Consider the following 22,118-nt stretch of genomic DNA (forward strand, 5'->3'; position numbering starts at 1 on the left):
AAGTTCTCATGACAAGTTAAAATGCACGGTCAAGTTTCATCAGGAAACAGCTTACCAATGTTTTGAATCATGACCATATATCATCAACCGTTCTATTGATCAGAAAGTACAACTGAGCTTTCTCAAATCCTCTTGCACTGTAATCTTTTTTTATAGTATTCCACCTATCTCACTAAAGTTGTCACCATGTATGTTCTGGTTTGCACATTATATTGTCTCCTGTCTTTAATAAATGCATAAAGACCCCCTCATCTTTCTCTATCTTCATATTCTAATAGACTATAATATGTTCCTCAATATCTATGACAGATCAGCTGTGCCCACAAGGGCACCACCAAATGTTGAGGATGAACTTAGCCTACTAAAGGAGTAGTTGGGTATGTCATAGCTAACTGCACCACTGGATAGGACCAAATTACCTTAAAGATTTCTCATTATTTTCATTTTAGTTTGCCTCAATAAGATTGTCCCATTTCCTTTCAAGGTGATTTGGTTCCCACAACCTCTCATTAGTACAGCTAAACAAAGTACAAAGTGATCTTTGAGGAATAGAAGGAGTAAGAATTTGCACAAAGTACAAAGTGAGCGCAGGTATAACACATAAGATCTTAGTACAAAATAGAGAAAGTAGTATCTTCCAAATACAGAGAACAGAAAAAGAATTGATACTTGCATTAGTACATAATCATATGCGACACATGGGCCACCGGAAAGGATATTCAGGTGGAAAAAAAATTTATTGTTTACAAATGTAAAGCTAGCATTACTAGATATTTGACGGTGAATATTGCGAGGTTCGTAATAAGTAATAACCAACTCTTAAGCTAAAAAGCTAACAGTTATATCAACTTACATTTAACAGAACAGACAAGTGTGTCTCAAGATCTTCAAAATTGTTCTTGCAGTAAATATATCAATATAAGGTAATAAAGCTCAACAAAAGATATCACTTTTGTACACATAAAATAAATTTACTCACAGTGTACTTCTGTATGAGCTTCTTAAGCTTTTGACGATTTCTTTTTGAATTTTCCACAGACACAAGCTTTTCAGGACGGTCCCATTGACACAGCTTTAAAAATTCTTCCAATTCTCTTTTTATATTTTTAGTGCTAGAGGCAATGTGATTCATAACCCTAAGAAATAGACATGGATATCATTAACCCATTAGGAATTAGCTTCATCATCGAAAAGAGAACAGAAAGAGGTTATCAGCAATGTTGAAATTTGTAGGGACTTACGCAGGCAGTGATTGCATATAGAAGCCAAAAATGTTGTATATAACATCTCTGTTCTCTTTCTGCGTATAACTGCACATTCGAAAAAGAATTAGAACATTGTAAACTGTTTCAGTTAATATGTTGATAACGCATCAAAGAATAAGAGTTTATGGAGGTCAACATCAAGTCCCATGTTGAAAACACCATATGATGCACACAAAATATTTTTTCTCTCAGCATGGGGAGGTGGGTAATGAGGGTCAGGTTTTCCTGCACACTCCTAGGTGGAATAAGTAATTCCTCATGGTTTGACTACTACATGAGCTAGGTTTGTTAAAACGAGCCCTGCAATTAAAACGGGAAGGAAAGTGGGCCTTCATAGACAAGTTGGCCAACACACACAAACTTCAATGTGACACACACTTTTTCTCTCTGTCTCTTCCTTCATTAAATTGATAGAAGAAATATTCATTCTTCCCCTGAAAAATAGCTAAATTACCTTCGATTCAGCATAAGCTATCTGTATGCATGGGAACTAAAAGACAAAGTAATGGATACATGTTTTCTTAAATTAAGAATCATTAATTCCTTCTGCTATAAGTTTCTATGCATGTCAGCAGAATGGCATTCGGATAATTAAGCACAAGTTGCATGACAGTCTCACAATGTTCAAGGCTTAGACCAGCTATTTTGATGGAAATTTAGGAAAATATTCAAAATATTTGTCCCTAACCAATCAGCATCACCATACTCCAAATAGCAACTCCGTCCAAATATTCATAAATTGCAGGCAGTAAATACCAACTCCGTCCAAATTTTCATCATGAGAATAAAACTTTGAAGCAAGACATACCTAACATACGATCCCAGGCATATTCCAGCATCAAGTTGTCCATAAAATGAAAGCATAAGCTGCAAACGTCTTTTAAATTCACCAACACTGGACGTTCGAGCAAACTCCTCCAAGCTGCAAGCCGTGTCAGAGAACATTTGAATCAGAACTTGCTTCATTTTGAAGTTATATTGAACTCGGACATCATTCGGTTGAATCCTCTAGGGGTTACAAATAATAAAAATTGCAATTTCTAGGAAGTTTCACACGGAAGGAAGTACCAACGTTTGACAACGAAATTCAACTTCATTGGTTTTCGTCACCCAACCAACTTTCCAAATTTTCTTTGAAAGAAAATAGAACTTTCCATGTTTTTCTAATAGATTAAACAGCTACATAGAAAACATTTGACATGCCTTTGCAATGTGGATTGAGAATATTCAGCAATATCTGTAGTGCTTTCTCGATGCAGAACCAAGTAAAGGGGAAACCACAACTGCATCAAAATAAACAAGAAAACAATCAGTAATGATACGAACAATAAAGACAGAAAAAAAGGAGCCTTAGCGTCAAGTAGTTTAACTGCAAAATTAAGAAGAGTCACACACATTGGAACTCTTGACAAGGGAAGCAATACCCTCAAGTTTATACCAAAAGTTTACAATACACTAAGAAAAAACACCCAACAACTTCTATTCTAATAATTCTACAGAGGTTTTGCACAACAGAGGATATAGAACTACATTGACAAAAATATCTTTCTTTCCTCTAATACATCCTAAAACAAGGTATGAATACAATCTGTCCCCCTGTGGCCTGTCTGCTCTTACCTCTTGGCTCCAGTGAATTGGGGCTTAATTGGCAAGGACCTGAAGCACCACCTATATGTTTGAACTGGGCAAACTGTCTACCTAACATTTCAAATCTAATAGGATCCCCCATGGAAATTTGACAAGGTTCACCCACAAATAACAGGCACATTCCAAGACATGACACAATTTGGAGGAAGAAGAATGTTCTATGTCTCATTGATAAGATGTAAAAAAGACTAATATAAGATCAACAAGAAAGATTTCACTAAGTTAATAGTTTGTAACTTATTAGTAAGATCAACGAAATAAAAAGGTACTGACTTCATACGCTGACACCAAGCCATAATCATATTCTAAGTTTTCCTATAAATATAGAATATTTTAAAAGTCGAAACAATTTCCCAACCAAAAACAGAGCAAACTCACCTTTACAGCATTCGTTTCAAACTGAATAAGAACATCATCCAGCATGGTTCTCCACATCTCGAACTCCATCTTTTGAAACGAGGAAATAAGAGCAACAATAGGTTCTAGTTCATCTGTTACAACACAACCAGACCGATAAAAGATCCATATTATCAAAGCAAGCTAAACAACACTCTTCTCCATGCAAAAAGTACTGTGTCTCACCAGTAAGAGGAAATTTCGCACCACTTTCCTGCAGTAATGTCACTCGGCTGACCAGGAACTGCAGGCCTGACAAAGCCTTTACAAGAAATATGAAATTAGATAACCAGAGGCAAGAGAACTCTTTAGAATGGTCAAAAGGAAAAAGTCATTGCAAAACAAGATGTTATATACATCATTTATGCAAGACATGCTTAAAAGCTGCAGTGAAATTTACACCATTGAAGGCCGAGTTTGCAACTGCTGTTGCTTCATGCGTAATTTTCACATTGGAATTTCACTAACAGCAAAAAATTGTTCAGACTCCATGGAATATATATAAAGAAGAGTTGGAACTCAGAAAATTATCACTCAAAACATATTTACCAACTCAAAATCACAAATCATCTCTACATCTAATAGCTCTCTTTCGTTCAGTTTACAGTGTGAAGGATGTTTACATCCATAAAAAAAGCAAAACGAATAACACAAACAAGGCTGCTTTACCTGAGCAACAGAGGTGCTCGGCGGAAGGCCCAGGAGCATATTGGTAATATCCAGGATTTTTTGCAGTCCCGGGTGTTCATCCCTCTGCTCTAACAAAGATAAAACTTGCTGTCTCAGACAATTAAGCAACTCCACCATGCTGGCCACAACAGTTGGATTTGGATCCTATACAAAATAAATGACAGTAAGGCTCACTAAAGTTTCATAACAATGACCAAAGAGTTGGCATGATAACAAAGTGTAAAGTACCTTATAAAAATTCCGCGAACTATCAGACCTAGGTAGCATGTCTTTATGCTCCAGACACAGGCGAAGGATATGCTCGCCACTAAGTCTAGCATCCAAGAGGGAAGCAGATATTCCTGTTAAATCTGGATAAAAAAGATATTCATCAAGTAAGAAATTAATCTTTATACATGAAATCTAGACCTATAAATCAAGGTCTAATAAATTTAGAACATACAAATTCCACCTTTGAGTAAAGTTGATCCAAGAGTGTAAGACTTAACAAAGATATTCAGCTTGTCAGCATTAGACACCTCCACAATTCCTAACTGCACAAGCAAAACCATATCAAAAGGCCGAAATGGACTGAGGAGTTTGAGCAACTAACTTAAGAGCAGAAATAAAGGATATAGGTTATGAAATATCAAATTAGATAAAGCATCATGGAAATATGACGATCATGTGATAAGCCTTATTCTTATTCTAGTAGGCAAAGACTGAAAACTTGATAATAGTTAGCGGGAGCCAAGATCTGGTGATATCAAATTCCATCAACAGCAAAGTAGTAAAGTTTATTGTAAGCATATACCAAAATTGGAAAAGAGTACAAGGACATACAGATTCAATCAAATTGTTTGACCCAAATAGCTGATTATGCACATTCACCATGGTGTTCAGCATTGACTCTGGAACAAGATTCCAATCTCCAGAGCTTTCGGACTGCTCAACAGCGTCTTTCTGCATATGAATACTCTGTTCAATGTCTGTTGCACATTAAATAAATTGATAAGAATAAAGTCCGAGGATTTACCCCTAGAGTGTTCTCTTCATCACGAAGCAATTCCTTCCATTCAGCGAAGCTATCACCTGAGAAAGAACTGCTAAGAGATGACAAATCAACCTCGTACGCATTATCTAGCTTGAAGGGACGTGGCCTGAACTTGTACAACTGTGTTTCATTGTCATGTTCAGTTTTTTCTTGAGCTTTTGCATCGCTCCACAAGCTCGTGAAGAAGAAAGAAATCTTATCAACTATCTGATTCAAGGAAATGCATTGAAAGACGGTGAGTGTTCTCATCATATTTAACATATCCATATAACTAAAGACAATATCTCACCGTGAAAGATGCAACATCCAACAGCTTTGTGTTACCGACATGTTTAACCACATGCCCAAGTACGTTATCCAAAAGAGAAGCTTCTAACCGGAAAGACGAAACCTGTATATTTGACAAGCATATTTAAACATAATGATATCCAAACTTCATGATGCTAGACATACCAGAAACACTAACCTTTTTCCCTCCATCAACTCTCTCAGTTGATATAATAACCTTCTTCAATAAATCCATCAGCTTCACCCAAATGCATGTTGAAAATTTTACAGCATAGAAGGGGAACTCAGGTACACAGAAGTTAACCTGGACTTGTCTCACAAAAGGATATCCAAGAGGAAATCTCATGAACGAATAGATTGCATCCTGTACAAAATTCCATATGAGACCAAACAGAAGCAAAAATGTAATAATGAAGTACGTGAAACAAAAGGGAGGCATCCAGTACCAGAATGGGATCAAGTGTGTTTTCTTGCACTCGACCTAGAAAATCTTTCTGCAGGGTATTTGACATGAGCAGGGCTAAGCCAAATTTCATTTCGTAAACAGCAACTTGAATGGGCTGAATAACGTCGACATAACTTTCATACTCCTCTGATAAGCGATCAATAAAACGGCTAGCAGTTGCCTGAAGCAGAAAGAATAAAGCTTTATCTTCATATGCCAAAGCATTATTAGGTCCAACTCCTTGGTTCTTTGCTAAAGGGAAACTGATAATCCAATCCAAATACATTGTTTCTTATTTTTCTTTGGTTGGGAGCATGGGCATTCAGGCATCTGTAGAGAGACCAAAAAAGATATATACCTGCCAGGTTCTAGCTTGGTCGATTAGAGATTGCAAGCTTGTAATCTGTTCAGAATTCTCCATAAGCTTCAATCCCGAGTTAACATTCTCAGAGAACTCCATGCACTCATCCTTCAGCTTGATAAACTTCCCAGGATCTGAACGGTAGACAATCTACATACAGGAATTTCAATAATCAATAAATAATAAATCAAGTTATAGAAGCTTTTTTTTTAAAGATTTCCAAGTACTTCCAACTCCCAAGATAGTGACATGAACAAGTTGCTTATTTAACAACACATTCATTTGAAGTATAAAGCAAGCTGCTCCCTTACAATATTAGTATCTGTCCATATACGTTTCTCAAAATTTTAAAAGGAACTCCAGAACCTCTCAAAGCAGACAGCATATGAGGCAAACTAAAGAGAAGAAGATTTTTTTTGCATTTCAAGTTTTCAACAGGCATAAAAATAGTATCTGATCTATCCGGATCTTTAACCTTTCTTCCAACTTATCTTGCAAGTTGCAACACCAGCAATATGATTACGTGTAAAGAATTAAATAGAACTTGCAATCTAGCTTTTCTGCAATACCTTTCTTTGCACTCTTTTGCACTCCGATTCATGTTTTTCTAACAATTTTGCCCTTTGCTCATCAGACTTTCTTGACGAAAACGAACCAGCCAGATAATTACAATAATGCCTGACCTGAATAATGTTTCAGATTGAAAGGGAATATTAATAAAGCAACAAATTTAAGGGAGGGCAGGAAAACAGAAGGATGAACGAATACCTCATTTTCCAATTCGAGCGATTTACATTTATCTACCAGCTTCTGATGTTTGCAACTATACTTTATAGCTGGATCCAGCTCGTCACAAGCAAGCAACAGGTGAAATCGCAATGCTCCAAGTCTTAACCAGACACAGCTTATGTTATCTGAAGGGACAACATGGTCAAAGTCTTGCAATATGACTGTAAGAGATGCATTATTGTAATTGAGAGATATGTACCCTCATGCGCGCGTGTATAGAAAACTTCTTTCAGCAGCGGTTCAATAAGTGGTTTGACAAGGGAAACAAACTTCTGATGTCTGGATGAACCAAGAAGCGAAACAAGAGTTTTCACGTCATCCTGCTGCATTGAACAAAAGGAAGATGATGCCTCATGCGTATATAAAAAACAACTTTTTGTTAGCAAAAGTACATTCTAAAGATTTCAGTTTCGTGTGCCATTGTAACATGATGCACATCATGCTGAGTGTAGAATCTACTTCGTGGGGGTAAACCTGGGAAACCTCGTTCGACAAGTTACCCAGATTACCAGCCAAGCAGATACCCCCCCCCCCATCTCCTCAGCCAGATTACCAGCCAAGCAGATACCCCCCCCCCCATCTCCTCAGACTTTTGACCAATAATTTCCCTCCCCTAAAATCCAACACTCTTTAGTATCATGTGTGGAGTAACAGCCATAGAGAAGAAATCATTGACAATTGCTGCTTCACTAGCAAGGATCTAAAGCGACAAGAAGAAAAAACCCTAGCAATCCAAGTCTCCCCTTCTCTATTTCACCCTATGACCCTCTCCCTGTTGATCACCTATTACTGGTAAGTGGTAAGTAAGCGCAGCGACACCAGAGACATATCCACTTACTGCATATGCCAGGTGTCACATTGCACCAGCAGGAATGCCATGTTGATACTAACAAGCTGAGATAAAGAGATGAGTTGAACTGTAGGGTTACCTTAGTGAGCAGCAGACCATATCAATTTAGTTTATAGCTAATCAGCTACAAAGCCCCCAAAGAAATGCAAGACAACTCATAAAGTCTAATGAAAAATATTACCTTGATCTTGTTCTTGAAAAGCGACGAAACACTTGATTTAATTTCCACAAAGTTTTCAAGTGTAAAGGACTTTCTATGGGCAGATATAATCTGAAAGCAAAGGATTAATCAGCCAAGGTAGATGCACCACTCACAAGAAGCAAAAATATTATTAGATTATTGGCATGTGACGTACCTGGAGCAACAAGTAACGAGCACCACATATAAGAGAAGAATGCATGTCTGCATTAGGCACAACGCTTTTCCAAATGTTAGATGAGGCAACCCTGAGCTTGAAGCAATGAAAATGGTAATCCTTCATAACATATGCAGATTTCCTACACCAGATCCCAAAAAAAAATACAGATATGATTCTCTTGTAGTTTGCCTTCGTTTTTTAGATGATAGAGAAAGCAACATACGTAGAGTAGAACATACAATAATCCATAAACCAATCCTATGATTAACAGACATCATTGTAAAGTGAAAAGAGTCCCTTGATGCCATTTTAATGTATATACATCTACCAAATTAATAACAGTTTGGGGCACATAGCAGTGCAATATGAAATTCTAGTACTTATTCCACATTAGTTGCAACAAGAAGGGGAGCACAAGTTTTGATCAGTGCACGTGACGAAAAGAGAGATTCATGCGATAAAGAGAGATCGAAAGAACCCATTGCCAAATGAAGTAATATTGCAACTAATTTGAAAGTTCCTAAAAAGGGACGTGTCACAACTATACTGGAACAAAGGAAGTAAATACTACTTAAATATTTACAAATAGAAAAAACTGATCTTTAAACATAATTTTTTTACCAAATCTTCTTAAATTTTGAATTGATTACAAAAGTCTTACAGAACATTAAATTTGCAAATATAACCCCAAAAAAGGACATTTTTATAGGTATGCATGCATATAGAATCAGACTTTTTTTAAGGTTATATAAAGTCAAACTTTAAGAAACTGTTATTAGCCTTTTTTATTTTCTTCTCTTCATTGTCCATTCTTTTGGCATTCCTTACTGAATACTCATTCATTCTTCTATATTATTGCTTTGTTTAAAGAGAGTGGAATAGAGATCTTTTATTGCCAGTTCAGCCACCAATAGAGTAGCAGAGCAAAATTTGACATATATTCACCCAATATATTCGGTCTCCCATGGGGTGGGAGGGGATGAAAATGAAAATTTGACATTTCATCATGCCACAAATGATAGTGCCATCTTTTATATGAGCAAAATTTGTGGTAAAACTAAAATATGCACAAATGAAAGATATCATGCACAACTCTTCAACAGCAGCATATTAAGGGTTCTTTAAATGAAAGATATCCAAGTTGGAACGGGTGCATGACTAAGATTTGCAACTTGATTACATTGACATAGCCCACAGGTGATACCATGACATATACGATATTGCATGTTTCATAATTGGCTTGGGGGTAAGAAAATCAGGGACACTTGGGAGAGTCAAATACTAGCATCACTGATTATTACTTACATAAAAGTGAATTTCTCTGAAGTATCTGGAGAACACCTCTCTACAACCTAAAAACGATTTGAAGTGCTAGGGTGACTACAAATAACCTTGTTATCCACTAGATAATGCGCGGGGTTCCAAATTTCAAATATGATTGTGAATGTGATTACCATAAGCCAAGAACAGTCATGGACCTACTATTGCAGGCAATGCAGATGGTTTACGGCTCGAGGACCAATATAACAGCTCAAAGACATCGATAACAAAGTCACAAACCTCACGATGCCGTGCTATAGCTGAGATTTAACTCCCTAGTGATGACACTCTTCCTAAAGTTCAAATGATTTCCCGATATCATTGGTAGATTACCTACGGCACTATCTCTTGAGAGCAGGATTGATGATCCAAACAAGTTCTCACAACAAGAGCCCTTCTCTTGTAAACGGGTGACACCTTCTTGATGCCTTTGTAATCAAGGCTCAAGCTCTTTATTACTTGTCAAAAACAATAAAGAATTAAGACCCTTATTAGCACCATTGACACAAGATTGCCACTCAGCCAGTCAAGTCATATATAAGTAATAAGCCCTATAGATTATATAATAACACTTATTGTGTAAAATCAGGAATGAAAACAACCCAAAAAAAAATTTGGTCCCATTAGAGGAAAAATGAACTAACTCTACAATCCCGTGGCTCCATCTTTGAATAGTTGTCTCACTTTTACCAACACACAACTTTGATCATTGATATCTTTAAATGTCTATTACTAAGAAATTTAAAAACGTAGGTATATTGAAATTATACTTGAACAAAACAATAAATTGTTTGAAGTAATGTAATTGTATTATATATTATTATTGGAAAACAAGGTCAAAAGGGAAGTTTGTTAAAACATAATGTCAAAGAGCAAAAACTATCAGAAGATCACGGCAATATCATGGAGGCATTCCTCGTAGTAAAATATTCAAAATTAATTAAAAAATTGGATAAAACATTTCAGCTACTTCACATAATCAATAATTCTAACAAGCTATCTGGCAACACACATAATTTGGAGATGAAATTGATCCCCCAACATGTGAAAACGACCTCAATCCAATAATAATCAATGATTTGGAAATGAACTTCTTGATAACAGAGCGTGCAACTTGCAAATCAGGCAATGGAGACCATGAGTATGAATCTTAAGCAGACAAAAATGAAGAGAAAATCTCTCCTCAAGAAATGCCTTACAGTAAATATTGTACAGTCTCCGTCTTCAGTGGTTTAACAAGCATATCGGGTATCAGGAACTCATAACCCTCTGTCCCAGGAAGCTCCTGAGAAGGAAGAAATTATTCAAGTTCAAGAGATATAATTTCTTAAGAAACTTAAGTAGGAACTAGGAACAACAACTCCTTAAGAAAGCAATAAATATAATACCTTGTTAGAGACAACGGGGCGATTCCACAGGCAGGAATGCCATTTACCCCAAATTTCAAGAAGACCGCTAAATAAATTTTGGCCAACTGCAACACAAATACAGATGAAAGGTTAAAGTAGAGTAAAAGTACTGCAGTAGCAATAGGTTCTAATAAGGAATTCACTTGACCTTCTGGTTCATTCCTCCATGCCTCAAGTATCCATAACACTTTCTGGTGAGGTACCAAATCTAAGGGAGCCCGTGATGAAAAATTGATTCCGAAATGCAAAGAATTTTCCAAATCATCATGCAAGCCAGATAAAAGCTGTAAAAGACAGCAATAAGAACCAATGTTAAAAGGCCTGATGGGAAGAAAAAGAAAAAAGAATGCTTTCGAAGGCTATATACCACTAAATAAGAAGTAGAATAAAAGAATAAGAGGCACAAGAAGTTCCTGAACCTATGTAAATAAATCACTGAACTATCCCCTTTTCTTTATATTTCTGGGTTAATAAATCATAACCATAAAGGCTGGATAAGAAAAAATATATTTCCTGTTATAAGTTGAGAATGCATGATGAGATCATGTTTAATTTGTATCATTATTTTTTACATCTTTCTACTTTCATCTTCGTATACATAATGTCATAATCCTAAGGTTTTTATTTAGCATAGACCCAGATTGGGTGTTAAAAAAAAAGCAAAATTCTCACGTTCTCAAGATGATCAAAAGCCTAGATAGCAGGTAAAAACGTTGTTTCCCTGATAATCTTTTAGCAATATCCATCAGTCCCAAGCAAAAGTGTAATGACATGGCAAAGCATAATAATTAAAATACGACCTACAAAATTGTGGCTTGTGGAATATTCAATCAGCCGTAATTGTCCAAGCAGATAGCACGTTCTGCGGTGCTATCCACTTACCTTTGACCAAGAATGTTGCCTTTATATAAACACAGGTAAATTCTCAGATTCTTATTCCACATATCACCTAATGCAGGCAACACAACTAATGACAGCAGACTATCAAAAGCGTTAACACTATTAAGCTGGTCCAAGATAAGAAACAACATAGGTCCCTTGACATCAGCTGAATCCGGTTTGCATCTCCATTAATGAATAGAAGATTCTTCAACAAGCAGCCTTCAAGACCTCTTTAAAGCATTCAGGTTAGAGGCTACCACACCTACAGAAGTAAGAAGGCTTTGTGATCCTTGATGATATGCAGATGAAGAATGACTCTACATTTTCTTCTGTATGAACCCACTAGGCTGACCACCCTTTGCAAGTGCTATAATGCAAGAATTGTCATGAAATGAAACCAAAATCGCATGGAAAATATTTTTTCGGGGTTGTTACAGTTGTTGCTTTGTTTGAACAAGATAACATTCCAACAGCCATTCTGTCAAAACATGATTTTCCACCTTATATTCTCACAACTAGTAGATTCCATGAATTGATCATCGAGCACCCACTAGTTTGCCCATGAGGGCTGAGTGCTTTCCCTAAGGTCATAGTGCTCTCCTAGGTTTTAGCTAACAGGGAAAGTACAATGTATAAGTCTTATTTATTTGGTTCATCTTCATCCTCATAAGCAGAAAGACGTTTGGCTGGTAAGTGGCTCAGAAAGAGGGTTCACAATTATAGATTGTTCACCATCTGAAAGCCCAAAAAAAACATTTGGCATATAAGGTCCATATTGAAGGAAGACAGAAAGGAATCATAGGCTTGTTAGGCTAAAGCTTAATTGCATCAGAATTTTTGTCTCCATCTCGTTTCTTTTTGAGAGAATGTTGTAAAGTGAGTCAAGCTTGAGAACCAAGGTTGTTCCAGTTTTTGTCATGTGAGAAATCAGAATTCAACAGCACGAGACCCAATAGTGTTCTCATCACAATAAAAGGAGCAAAGTTTCATTATAATCACACTCATAAATCACTTAACAACTTAACAAGATAATTATATATCTAAAAAAAATGAATGTGAAACATAATCACAGATGGTAACACACACACACACACATAATTATAACAGTGTATCGTACCAATTGCACGTCTTTTGGATCTGCAAAAATGATTGCTGATAAATCTTGGAGCAAGAACAAATCCAGGAAAAGGCTTGTCTCATCAACTATAACAAGACTTTGCATCCAAGTCTCGAAACCACAGCTAAAGTTTATAATTTCAGGGTTGACTGTACAACAAGAAGAATTTGCCAGGGAATGTCCACTTCTCTGAATTCTTCTATTTTCCTCCAGTATGTTTCTTTCACTGTCATATCTCCTAGATAGCCTCTGCAAAAATAGCCCAAGAATGTTAGATGTTGAATCAGATCTAAGTGTCCACTTTCTGTAAGATATATACCTCATACATATCCTGTAACTTCTCGGCAACGTCCCGCTCTTCATATTTCCCAAATAGAGATGATGTCATGCAAACACCTACAGATCCGGAGAACATAAAGGGTAAGATATTGCATCTACCATCCAAAAGCATAGCACACTAGAATAACAAAAGAATCAAAAAGCAAAAGCAAAAGCCATGCTTCAACCTAAAGCGACCAGGACTCAATTCTTTCATCCTAAAAATAATTTCTACATCTACGTTTGCAACTAGGATCCCTAATCAAGCGAGAGGAGCACCCAAGTCGAGGCATGCCCAACTCAAGTTGAGCTATGACTACACACACGCACGCACGAACTCACCCACTTACATAAATATGTACAGGAAAGCGCAATATAAAAATCAATAAACAACAAAATAAAATTATCCTCAAATGGCTCCATCAGGTCAAGAGAACATACATCTTCAAAAGAAGCAAAATTCTAATCCGGTAAAAGGTTCAACCACGACCATTAATTCATTCCTACGAGATCATTGGGAAGGAGACATGGTACAACACTTGACTGGAAAAACTTAGAAGATTTAAACAATTCTATTCCCTATCCTTCTTTACCTTACTTGGGCAGGCCATCACTAACCCTTGACAGCGGGATTGAACATCAGTTTTACAGTTTTACCAAATAAGAGTGCATGGTTGAAATCCAAAGACCTAATGCATTAATTGACAAAAGGATGAACATTGAGCCTTCAAAGCGTTGGAGTGAGGTGACTCCAACTGTGATTCTCTTTGAAGTTGGCACCAATATGCAGACAAAGAAATCCTTGCATGCAGAAGACTTTCTAGAAGCACCAAGTATTAAAGACAAGTACAGAGTATTAAAAAAAGAAGTGAAGGGCCAAGGACCAAAAGTTAGGCAAAGTTCCTTTCTCTTACTGAATGGGTAAAAATACAAGAGCTTTAGTCGTACTCACACTGACAGGACAGTGTAATCAAAACCCTGCTGTTTTGGGGAAAAAATATTAGTTCAACATGGTCTTAGCACGTGTACTGGCAAGATGTCAATTTCAGAGCTTAAATAGATGATAAAATTTGCGAGGATATCTTTTGGAGATGTTGAGTCATCAAAACGGGCTATAAGATTACAATCCGACGGAACCAAGAAAGAGCATAAGATATATCAGTTTGTGTATTTCAAATAAGGTGATGAAAAGCATTTGGACCTATGTGGAGGAAATAGATCTAGAGGTGCTCGTCTTATGATTGTTTCTCTATATAGGGGACCTAGGAGGTGGTTTAGGGCGTCGACAGGTTTAAAATATAAAAATTTAGCCCAAACTCTACTCCTCACTTGAAATATTAATCATTTCAACAATTACCTGTTGCTTTGAGTTATGTACAAAGAGAGGGAGGTATAAACTATAAGTGGACTCAAACGATGTCTCTGTTTTCCATCTTTAGTTCACTATCGTGTTAGTCTTTATCTCTCAGATGGTGTCATTCAAATCATAGAAACTCCTATGATCATGCTTGTTTTTCATAAATGTGTGAGAAATAAAGTTTCAGGATTAGTTTACATTCTCTCTTGTCAAGAGTCTTATCTATAATGTTTTATTTACTAATCTTGGGGTCCCTATATAGTTTTAGAGAAAAATGAAAAGGGCCTATTTTCTTTGAAAGGTCCTATAACTCGTATAATAATAATAAAAATCCATGTATGTCTCCTATGAGAATGTAAAGATTCTTCATTAACCAATTTCCATGCAACATACAACATGATACAGATGGTAGACATCATGCCAATTAGCATGTACACAGCAGCATAAATTCCAAAACCAGAGTAGCATGCAAATTTCTTCCCTTGTAGAACAAGAAAAGCAAAGCATTGGACAAGAAATCTCAGCTCTTTTCAACAAACTGAACCAAGTTCACCCACTTAAGTGAAGCACAAAGGTTTTTGAGATCAAAAGACTCCGACAATTATTTGAACCTGTATGTCTTATGCTTACAGAAGATGATAACTAGTAAAAGAGAAACTCATTGCCTACCTTGCATGGCAAGAAAACGAAGTTCTCGATTGGTTGATAAAGCAACTTCGAGGAGACGACCATCAACTGCAAAAACACAACTATCTTCAGTAAAATATGCATACCAAATAAGAAAGAACAAGTGACAAATGTGAAAGATTATATACATTGCATTTGCAAATGTTTCCCTGGCCAGAGTAGCTTCGCGAAGCCAACAAGTTGCTGAAGTTTATTACATATATCGGCAGAACGAGGTAAAGATGGATGACCTCCATGTGCCCATAACATCGACTTCTCAGAATTTAAAGAGTAAGGCAATCGCTTATTTAGATTTACAGACATCGTATCAAAACTTCTCTACAAGAATGACAAACAGGATTAGGTCACAAATATGATCAACCCAGCAAACTGAAGTGACAGAAAAGAATACAAATATGCAATACAGAAGTATGAAAACACAAAAGATCAAATCAAGCATTGTTTTATAAAAGGCTAAAAGCACAAGTTACAAAGAGCATGAAAATAATAAGTGATGAGCATATGATACTCACCAACATATTATCTACGGCTTCTGGAAAAAGTTCTCTCAGTTTCAGCACAATCTTCATCAAAGCACGCCAATGAACTAGCAGAGTTTCGAATTCTGATGACACTATGATATTCCAGAATAGGATGTGCTCTTCCAAAAGGTCAGTGTATGTTTGGTGTAAAAATTCAAAAGATACAGATTCAACAATCACATTCAGCACTTCTTCTTCCAACTTTCGCAAGGATTGCACCAGAGATTTAATACATTTATCAGTCAAGTGCTCACTGACCTCAGCATTCCACTGCCAGAGACTACGTCTTAAAAGTCCAACACTATTGATAGCATTAAAAAGAAGCTTTGCAGAAGATATTGATAAACTTGCGAGCAAGTCAACAGACTCTAAAGCGAGGATTGGCAACGACTGCAGGTCAACGTCTCCACTCTGATGAGACAATTCGTGACAACATTGAAAGATGCATGTCCAGATTGGGTGTGCCAATTCCTTTCTAAGTAGATTCTCCAAACCTAAAGAACCAAAGAAATCGCAGCAGGGATGCAACTGCGCATCAAACCAACGTAACCACGACAGACACAGGTCAAGATCAGTTTTTCCGGTAACTTGATCAATGACCCAATCAGCAGCAAACAAAAGCTTTTTCTTGATGAGCAGAATATCAAAGTCCTTGGTCAGAACGCATTTCATAGTTCCACCACTTGGACCTCGTGGATACATTATTTCCTGCAACATCTTCAAGTCCAGCAAGTACATTGATTTGGAACTATTGGAGTACACATCCTCCCTCAACATCTGATGCCTGGGAATGTACAGCTCATATGATGCACACTGCATCCCAAGATACTCCAGATACAAGAAGTTTTGTCTGACAGAAGCTTCGACTGAGTGCCAAACATAATCTTTAAGTTTCAGTCCCGCAGGCCATCCACCTGGCAAGCAAAGAGATAACTCACCATGAGACACCTCTGTCAATTGCTTCGAATAAATATCCCCAGAATCAGCAAAAAGCTTTCCTGCTAAAGCTAAGGAACCATTGCTCATCAAATAAGTAGTTCTTGCTTCCTGGACAATACGCAATCCACAAGGTTCACCTAATGACGAAAGATATGAATGCTCCCAACTACTGTGAAGGCTCCACAGAACATCATTGCCAGTCATTAAAAGCTGCTCAAATAAGCGAACCCATCGAACTAGTTCAAGATAAGTAATTTGAACATTCAGGAGCAGACCTTCATTCCTAGCATGCATGTGTGCTTTTGCCATACAATCAACCAACATCCTATTAGGAATGTTAAATAAAGCAAGAAAGCTCTTAACCTCATCTAATTCAATATCCTGTTTCTTCTCCATGCCATCTTCACTAAGCAGCCAATTTGGATGCATCATAACAATTTCAATTCCTCTATTTCTCATTGCCCGGGACACATCACCACGGCTTGGGTTGATGGTGAGAAACATTCTAAAGTTAGGATGTGGAGATAGAACCAAAGGTTTTCCATCCACGTTTCCACACTCGTTGACAGTGATTGACCCTTCTGATTCAACTAATGAGTTGATCCGATCAAGAACCTGTGACATTTACATAAAGATCTTAAAGTATGAATTTGTGAAAAAGTATCCAGAATTGTACGTCAAAAAAAAAACTAACAAGAAATTTACAGAAAATTTGGGGGCGACAGAATTGAAGGTGTACAGATAGCAATTAGCATACCGTTGGATTGCAGAGATTAGCATCCTCAAGCACAATCCATTCTCCATTCTGAATTGCCTTTATTAGTGGCCCTGCGGCCCATTCAAACTTTACTGGAACTGGCCTTCCCTTTTGAACTTCTTGCAGCTTCTGAACTTTCTGCAAAACATTAGACAGATCGTCCAAAGACCAAGACACCGGAAGCATAGACCTCTCCAAATCAAATGCTATAAGTTCAATAATCTCAACCAACAAAGATAAAGATTCCCTCCAACTATCACCATCTGAAGCACCAGAATTAGGTGTGTGGCCAGAACTAATATTAGATGAAAAACAGAGCCATTTGGTAATCAGCTCTTCTCTGTCCCTTAGAAATTCGTCAGCAGAGGAATCTAACTTCAGGTTGCAGTACTCATTAATATAGCGCTCGACTTGAGTGACAACACAGTGAAAGTTCCTATAGGCATTGTACTGCTCAAAAGACCCAAGTAATTCAGATATATCAGTAGCAGATGAAAGATTAATTTCATTGAGCACATTTCCAGTTAGATGCGCAAGCAGCCTTATTAACGACGTCTTGCCTGAAGATGTTGGCCCGACCAAAATGCATAACCACTTCTGTTGTATACATTGTGCGGCAGCTTCCAATGTATTCCTCAATCCTGGAAAAATCTTCAGTTCGCTATCAATGGTCTTGATGGACTGGAAACGGTTTCTCCTAATACGAGAATTACCAACAACCAAAAGGTGATCATCCATTTGTACACGTGGATATGGGTTTATAGAAGGTTTCGTTCCAAAAACTTCTTCATATAGTCGCAATACCTCCCTCCGGTCTACAGCAGTTCGCATTCTTTGAACATAGACAACATCTAGGAAGGAATCATTCTTCATATATCCAGAAGAACCTGCATAATACTTAATTCTTTAACAAACAAAAGATAATGTCCATTTATAAAATCCTACATGTGTGCATACACCAACCTTCAATTATCTGGCAGGAGCGCATGATATCACGTAAATTGAATTCCCATGGAGATCCCTGCTGTGCGAACTTATGATGTAACATAGTATCTTCATACAATCTCTTGTTAAATGCAATCAATCTGGTAAGTATGGACTCGGGGATGGCCGGAAAGCGGGAACGACATATGTAATGATAATCATGTTCGCCTAATTCATCCACATAGACCTGATCAAAGAGAGAAAGAGATACTCAGTTTGCTTGAAAGACAGGTATGCAAGGATCATCATCTTACCCAAACATAGACCTGATCTATGAAAAAAGGCAGTAATAAGTTCATGAGGCAATTATCGCAATACATCAACCCAAAACAGGAACATAGTGGAAAAGTTGCATCAATAAGCACATACCTTTATAAATCTATTAAGAAACGATTTTGGGAGACCCTTCCTGCCACCACCCTGGCAAGAAGGATTTTGACAAGCAAAAACTCTAAAAGAAGATGGACACTTGAAAGATTGGCCCAACTCCGGAATATAAACCTCAGCTCTGTGGTCCAAGATAGCATTCAGTCCCTGACATTACAAACTATGGTGAGAAACGGAAAAAAAAAAATCCAAAGCTACAAGCAAACGAAAATCTACAATCTTCAATGAACAAAAGCACAGTGATCTTTGCCTCCAAAACAGATTGCTGAGCCAAATTGATCTCATCCAGCAAAACCCATGATCCCTCCTTTAAGGCCTGAAAACACAAATCATGCACAATGTAATTATTACAATCTAACAAAACCTTCGAGCGTCAAAATATACTTTTAGTACCTGTAGTAATATTCCATCAGACCAAGCAAATTGTAACCCTTCATCACTCTCAATAGGCAAGTCCGACCCTAGTAGGTCCATGATATCGGTCTATACCATGTCAAAAAAATAAAAAATAAAAAAACATTATACACAAAAGAAACACATGTTTACAAAACTGAGTAAGAAATGCAAACGAAAAAGGCAAAGAGATAAAAGTATACGAAGACAGTTAATCAGGCCATATACAAAGTTCTAACCTGTTCAGACAGGTTGATACGTACAACCTTGTGACCTGAAAACTTTCCGACGGCTGAAATTAAACTTGTTTTCCCAACTCCAGGGCTACCTTCCAACAACACTACAATGGATAGAAGCAATTAAATATCAAGATCAAAGAGATCAACAAAAACACCAATCTGGTACAAGGTATGAGAAAAATATCAAACCAGGCTTTGACAGTTGCATAGCACGCAAAACTCGCAAGACATTTCTACGTGTAGTAGGAGCCAAGAACTCAAACCCACTATCTTCCAGGTGAACAGCACCTACACAGCAGAAGACAATCCCTCATGATCCAGTTCAGTTTCAAGCACAAATAAACTTTACAATTCAGATAACAAAAGCAATCCTATTGACTCAAAAATGGATGCCAATCTAACCTATCATAAATTTCACAGTTTCAATGGTTAAAAAGTCACTGACACAAAGAAACAACACTAACACCATATCATAAACTATCTATGAATTCTATAATGAGGAATATGAGTTTTAGAAGACAGAATTCAACTAGAAAATGAAGAAACAGCACAAAAGAAGAGGATAAAGTGTCCACTATCATAGTGTATTCAGTGACGCTTTATGGCTTCATGTCACTTAAAGGCTATCACATGAGTAACACCAATGAAATGCAGGTAGAGTAGTATGGCTACATAATCTCATATCTGGGACTTATTACGTGTGAAAATTTAGAAGGTGAGCAAACCCTTTTCATACACCAAAGAATCGAACCAAAATAATGAAGAACTTTTATCATGCAAAAATACACAAACTATAAACATCTTATAGAGCTAACAGATTAGTTGCAAAAACAAACCAGTTAGTGACTACCTTTCTTGATATAAAATGGATGAATACCAAAATGATTGTCACATTGCATTTCCTCAGTTTCTGAATCATCCACAGCTCTGCTAATATCAGCCCATCCATAATTGTCCATTCGAAGCAGTTCTGAGTCATCCATAGCAGAATTATCTTCCTGATACAGAAAAACATACATGAAGATGACAAAATTACGTGAGGACCATAAACTATACTCCCTATGTTCGTATTTAACAATTACACTTTGACCTGCATGCTTGACGATGGAAAACTTTGAGCATTAATATCTCTAATTATGTACTCCCTCCGATTTCTAAAGATCTTCCTTGTTACTGTTACTACAAATACCAATGAGAATCAATTTGTGTGGGGTATGGGGTGGGTAAAGTAGGAGAGAGAAAGGGGTTAAGATAAATAAACAAATAAAAAGTGGTTAAAGTAGGAGAGAGGAAGGGAGTAAAATTGAATTAATAATGTAATGATGGACCATATGATAGGGACATGAGAGGGTAAAAAGAGAAAAAAAAATCAAATAAGGAATAAAGTAAAAGAAGGAAGATCTTTGGAAACGCACTTAAACGGAAAGAGGGAAGATTTTTAGGAAACGGATGGAGTATTTGTAAAAATTAGAAAAAGCTAATATTTTTAGAATACATATGGAGAGAAACCAAACCAAACTAGATTCCAAATAAGTATATGACTATATTTTTCATTATGTATAAAGCACAAAAGTGATAGTCAAAGTGGTGAATGTGAATAGTGCCAAACCAAGTGTAATTATTAAAAAAAGATAAAGGGGGTATTAATTAACAAAGAAAACTACGAAAACAAAATCAGAAACTTGTGCAGAGAGACTAAATCAGCATATATGTCATAAATTGTAAGGACGACAGCTTTTTTTGTTGATTAAGTAGTTCTATAAGCCAGATGCATAACTACACACAAGAATGTAAGTGTTGGGCGATAAAATCTAGGGAACTTTTTAAGAACTCTTACTGAGTAGCATAGGACTACACTGCATACAATCAAGAACAGAGAAAAGAGAGAGGAACAAGTCTACCAAACCTTAAGTTGCTTTACAAGAAAAGCAAGGCATCTCTTTCTTACTCCAGCAGCTTCATTCTTTGATATACCGGTGCCTGGCAAAGATAAGGAGCACACAGCTAACAGATGTGAAGCGCAGAAAAGACGGAAACAATTACATATAGATGAACTATTATCCAAGGATATGTTGCGGAGAAATTACACAGAAATCAAAATGTAGCATCAGTGACATAAGCCCACATTGCGGGGAAAAGGTTGTTAATCATGTGGGATTATCAATTAGTGGGCTTTTGGTTTTTCCAGAAGAAATGGGAAAGAATCAAGAAAGGGACATAAGGGCAGAGGAATCAAGAACAGGAACTCTATTTTGATGTTTAGTTCTACTACAGAAATCAATTCTAATTCGTTTTTTAAAGTGTTTGGTTTACTCTTTTAAAACGAATCGAAACCTAACATGCTCTCCTCCCTGTCTAGCCAAATTCCACCACCATCCACCTTAGCCACCAAGCAAGCTCAAGCCACTGTCCACATCTTCTGCCAAAGATCGTTTCCACTACCCACGTCCACCGCCAATACCACTGACCTTCAACTCAATTCTCTTTCAGATACTAGTTTGACGGTGAAAGTTACGACGATGGATTTATGAAGTATAATGGTTATGTTTCGCCATAGAAACTACAGATCCGAAATTTATATACTTAAATTCGATCACCTTAAAAGCCCATTGGCCATAACCATGATATCCAATTTTACATTGAACAGCAAGATTTCATCCTTTATCTTCTCCATCTCACCCAATC

The 22,118-nt window shown here is 36.9% G+C and overlaps 1 protein-coding gene across 3 annotated transcripts in view; it reads right to left on the reverse strand.

Moving 5' to 3' along the window:
- Positions 1-22,118, reverse strand: part of LOC104899776 (midasin) — a 51,525-nt gene that overhangs the window by 7,742 nt on the left and 21,665 nt on the right. The window contains exons 25-61 of one of the 3 annotated variants that reach the window (XM_048648493.2): positions 21,340-21,413; positions 20,284-20,431; positions 19,623-19,721; positions 19,434-19,534; positions 19,195-19,284; positions 19,052-19,117; positions 18,784-18,948; positions 18,394-18,601; positions 17,431-18,317; positions 15,726-17,288; positions 15,342-15,531; positions 15,196-15,261; positions 13,171-13,247; positions 12,852-13,100; positions 11,001-11,136; positions 10,832-10,917; positions 10,643-10,728; positions 8,121-8,262; positions 7,946-8,035; positions 7,114-7,234; positions 6,894-7,039; positions 6,695-6,808; positions 6,123-6,275; positions 5,766-5,945; positions 5,498-5,683; positions 5,321-5,422; positions 5,014-5,238; positions 4,821-4,940; positions 4,441-4,531; positions 4,227-4,348; positions 3,978-4,142; positions 3,495-3,570; positions 3,291-3,403; positions 2,469-2,548; positions 2,074-2,187; positions 1,242-1,310; positions 980-1,136 (exon numbers count right to left, since the gene is read on the reverse strand). In XM_048648493.2, coding sequence (XP_048504450.1) covers positions 980-1,136; positions 1,242-1,310; positions 2,074-2,187; positions 2,469-2,548; positions 3,291-3,403; positions 3,495-3,570; positions 3,978-4,142; positions 4,227-4,348; positions 4,441-4,531; positions 4,821-4,940; positions 5,014-5,238; positions 5,321-5,422; positions 5,498-5,683; positions 5,766-5,945; positions 6,123-6,275; positions 6,695-6,808; positions 6,894-7,039; positions 7,114-7,234; positions 7,946-8,035; positions 8,121-8,262; positions 10,643-10,728; positions 10,832-10,917; positions 11,001-11,136; positions 12,852-13,100; positions 13,171-13,247; positions 15,196-15,261; positions 15,342-15,531; positions 15,726-17,288; positions 17,431-18,317; positions 18,394-18,601; positions 18,784-18,948; positions 19,052-19,117; positions 19,195-19,284; positions 19,434-19,534; positions 19,623-19,721; positions 20,284-20,431; positions 21,340-21,413 — 6,857 coding nt within the window. Of the gene's footprint in view, positions 1-979; positions 1,137-1,241; positions 1,311-2,073; positions 2,188-2,468; positions 2,549-3,290; positions 3,404-3,494; positions 3,571-3,977; positions 4,143-4,226; positions 4,349-4,440; positions 4,532-4,820; positions 4,941-5,013; positions 5,239-5,320; positions 5,423-5,497; positions 5,684-5,765; positions 5,946-6,122; positions 6,276-6,694; positions 6,809-6,893; positions 7,040-7,113; positions 7,238-7,945; positions 8,036-8,120; positions 8,263-10,642; positions 10,729-10,831; positions 10,918-11,000; positions 11,137-12,851; positions 13,101-13,170; positions 13,248-15,195; positions 15,262-15,341; positions 15,532-15,725; positions 17,289-17,430; positions 18,318-18,393; positions 18,602-18,783; positions 18,949-19,051; positions 19,118-19,194; positions 19,285-19,433; positions 19,535-19,622; positions 19,722-20,283; positions 20,432-21,339; positions 21,414-22,118 lie in introns of all 3 variants that reach the window. The other 2 variants (XM_010687040.4, XM_048648492.2) reach the window with 2 other exon arrangements.

Source organism: Beta vulgaris, chromosome 7, assembly GCF_026745355.1.
Source record: "Beta vulgaris subsp. vulgaris cultivar EL10 chromosome 7, EL10.2, whole genome shotgun sequence".
Lineage (NCBI taxonomy): Eukaryota > Viridiplantae > Streptophyta > Magnoliopsida > Caryophyllales > Amaranthaceae > Beta > Beta vulgaris.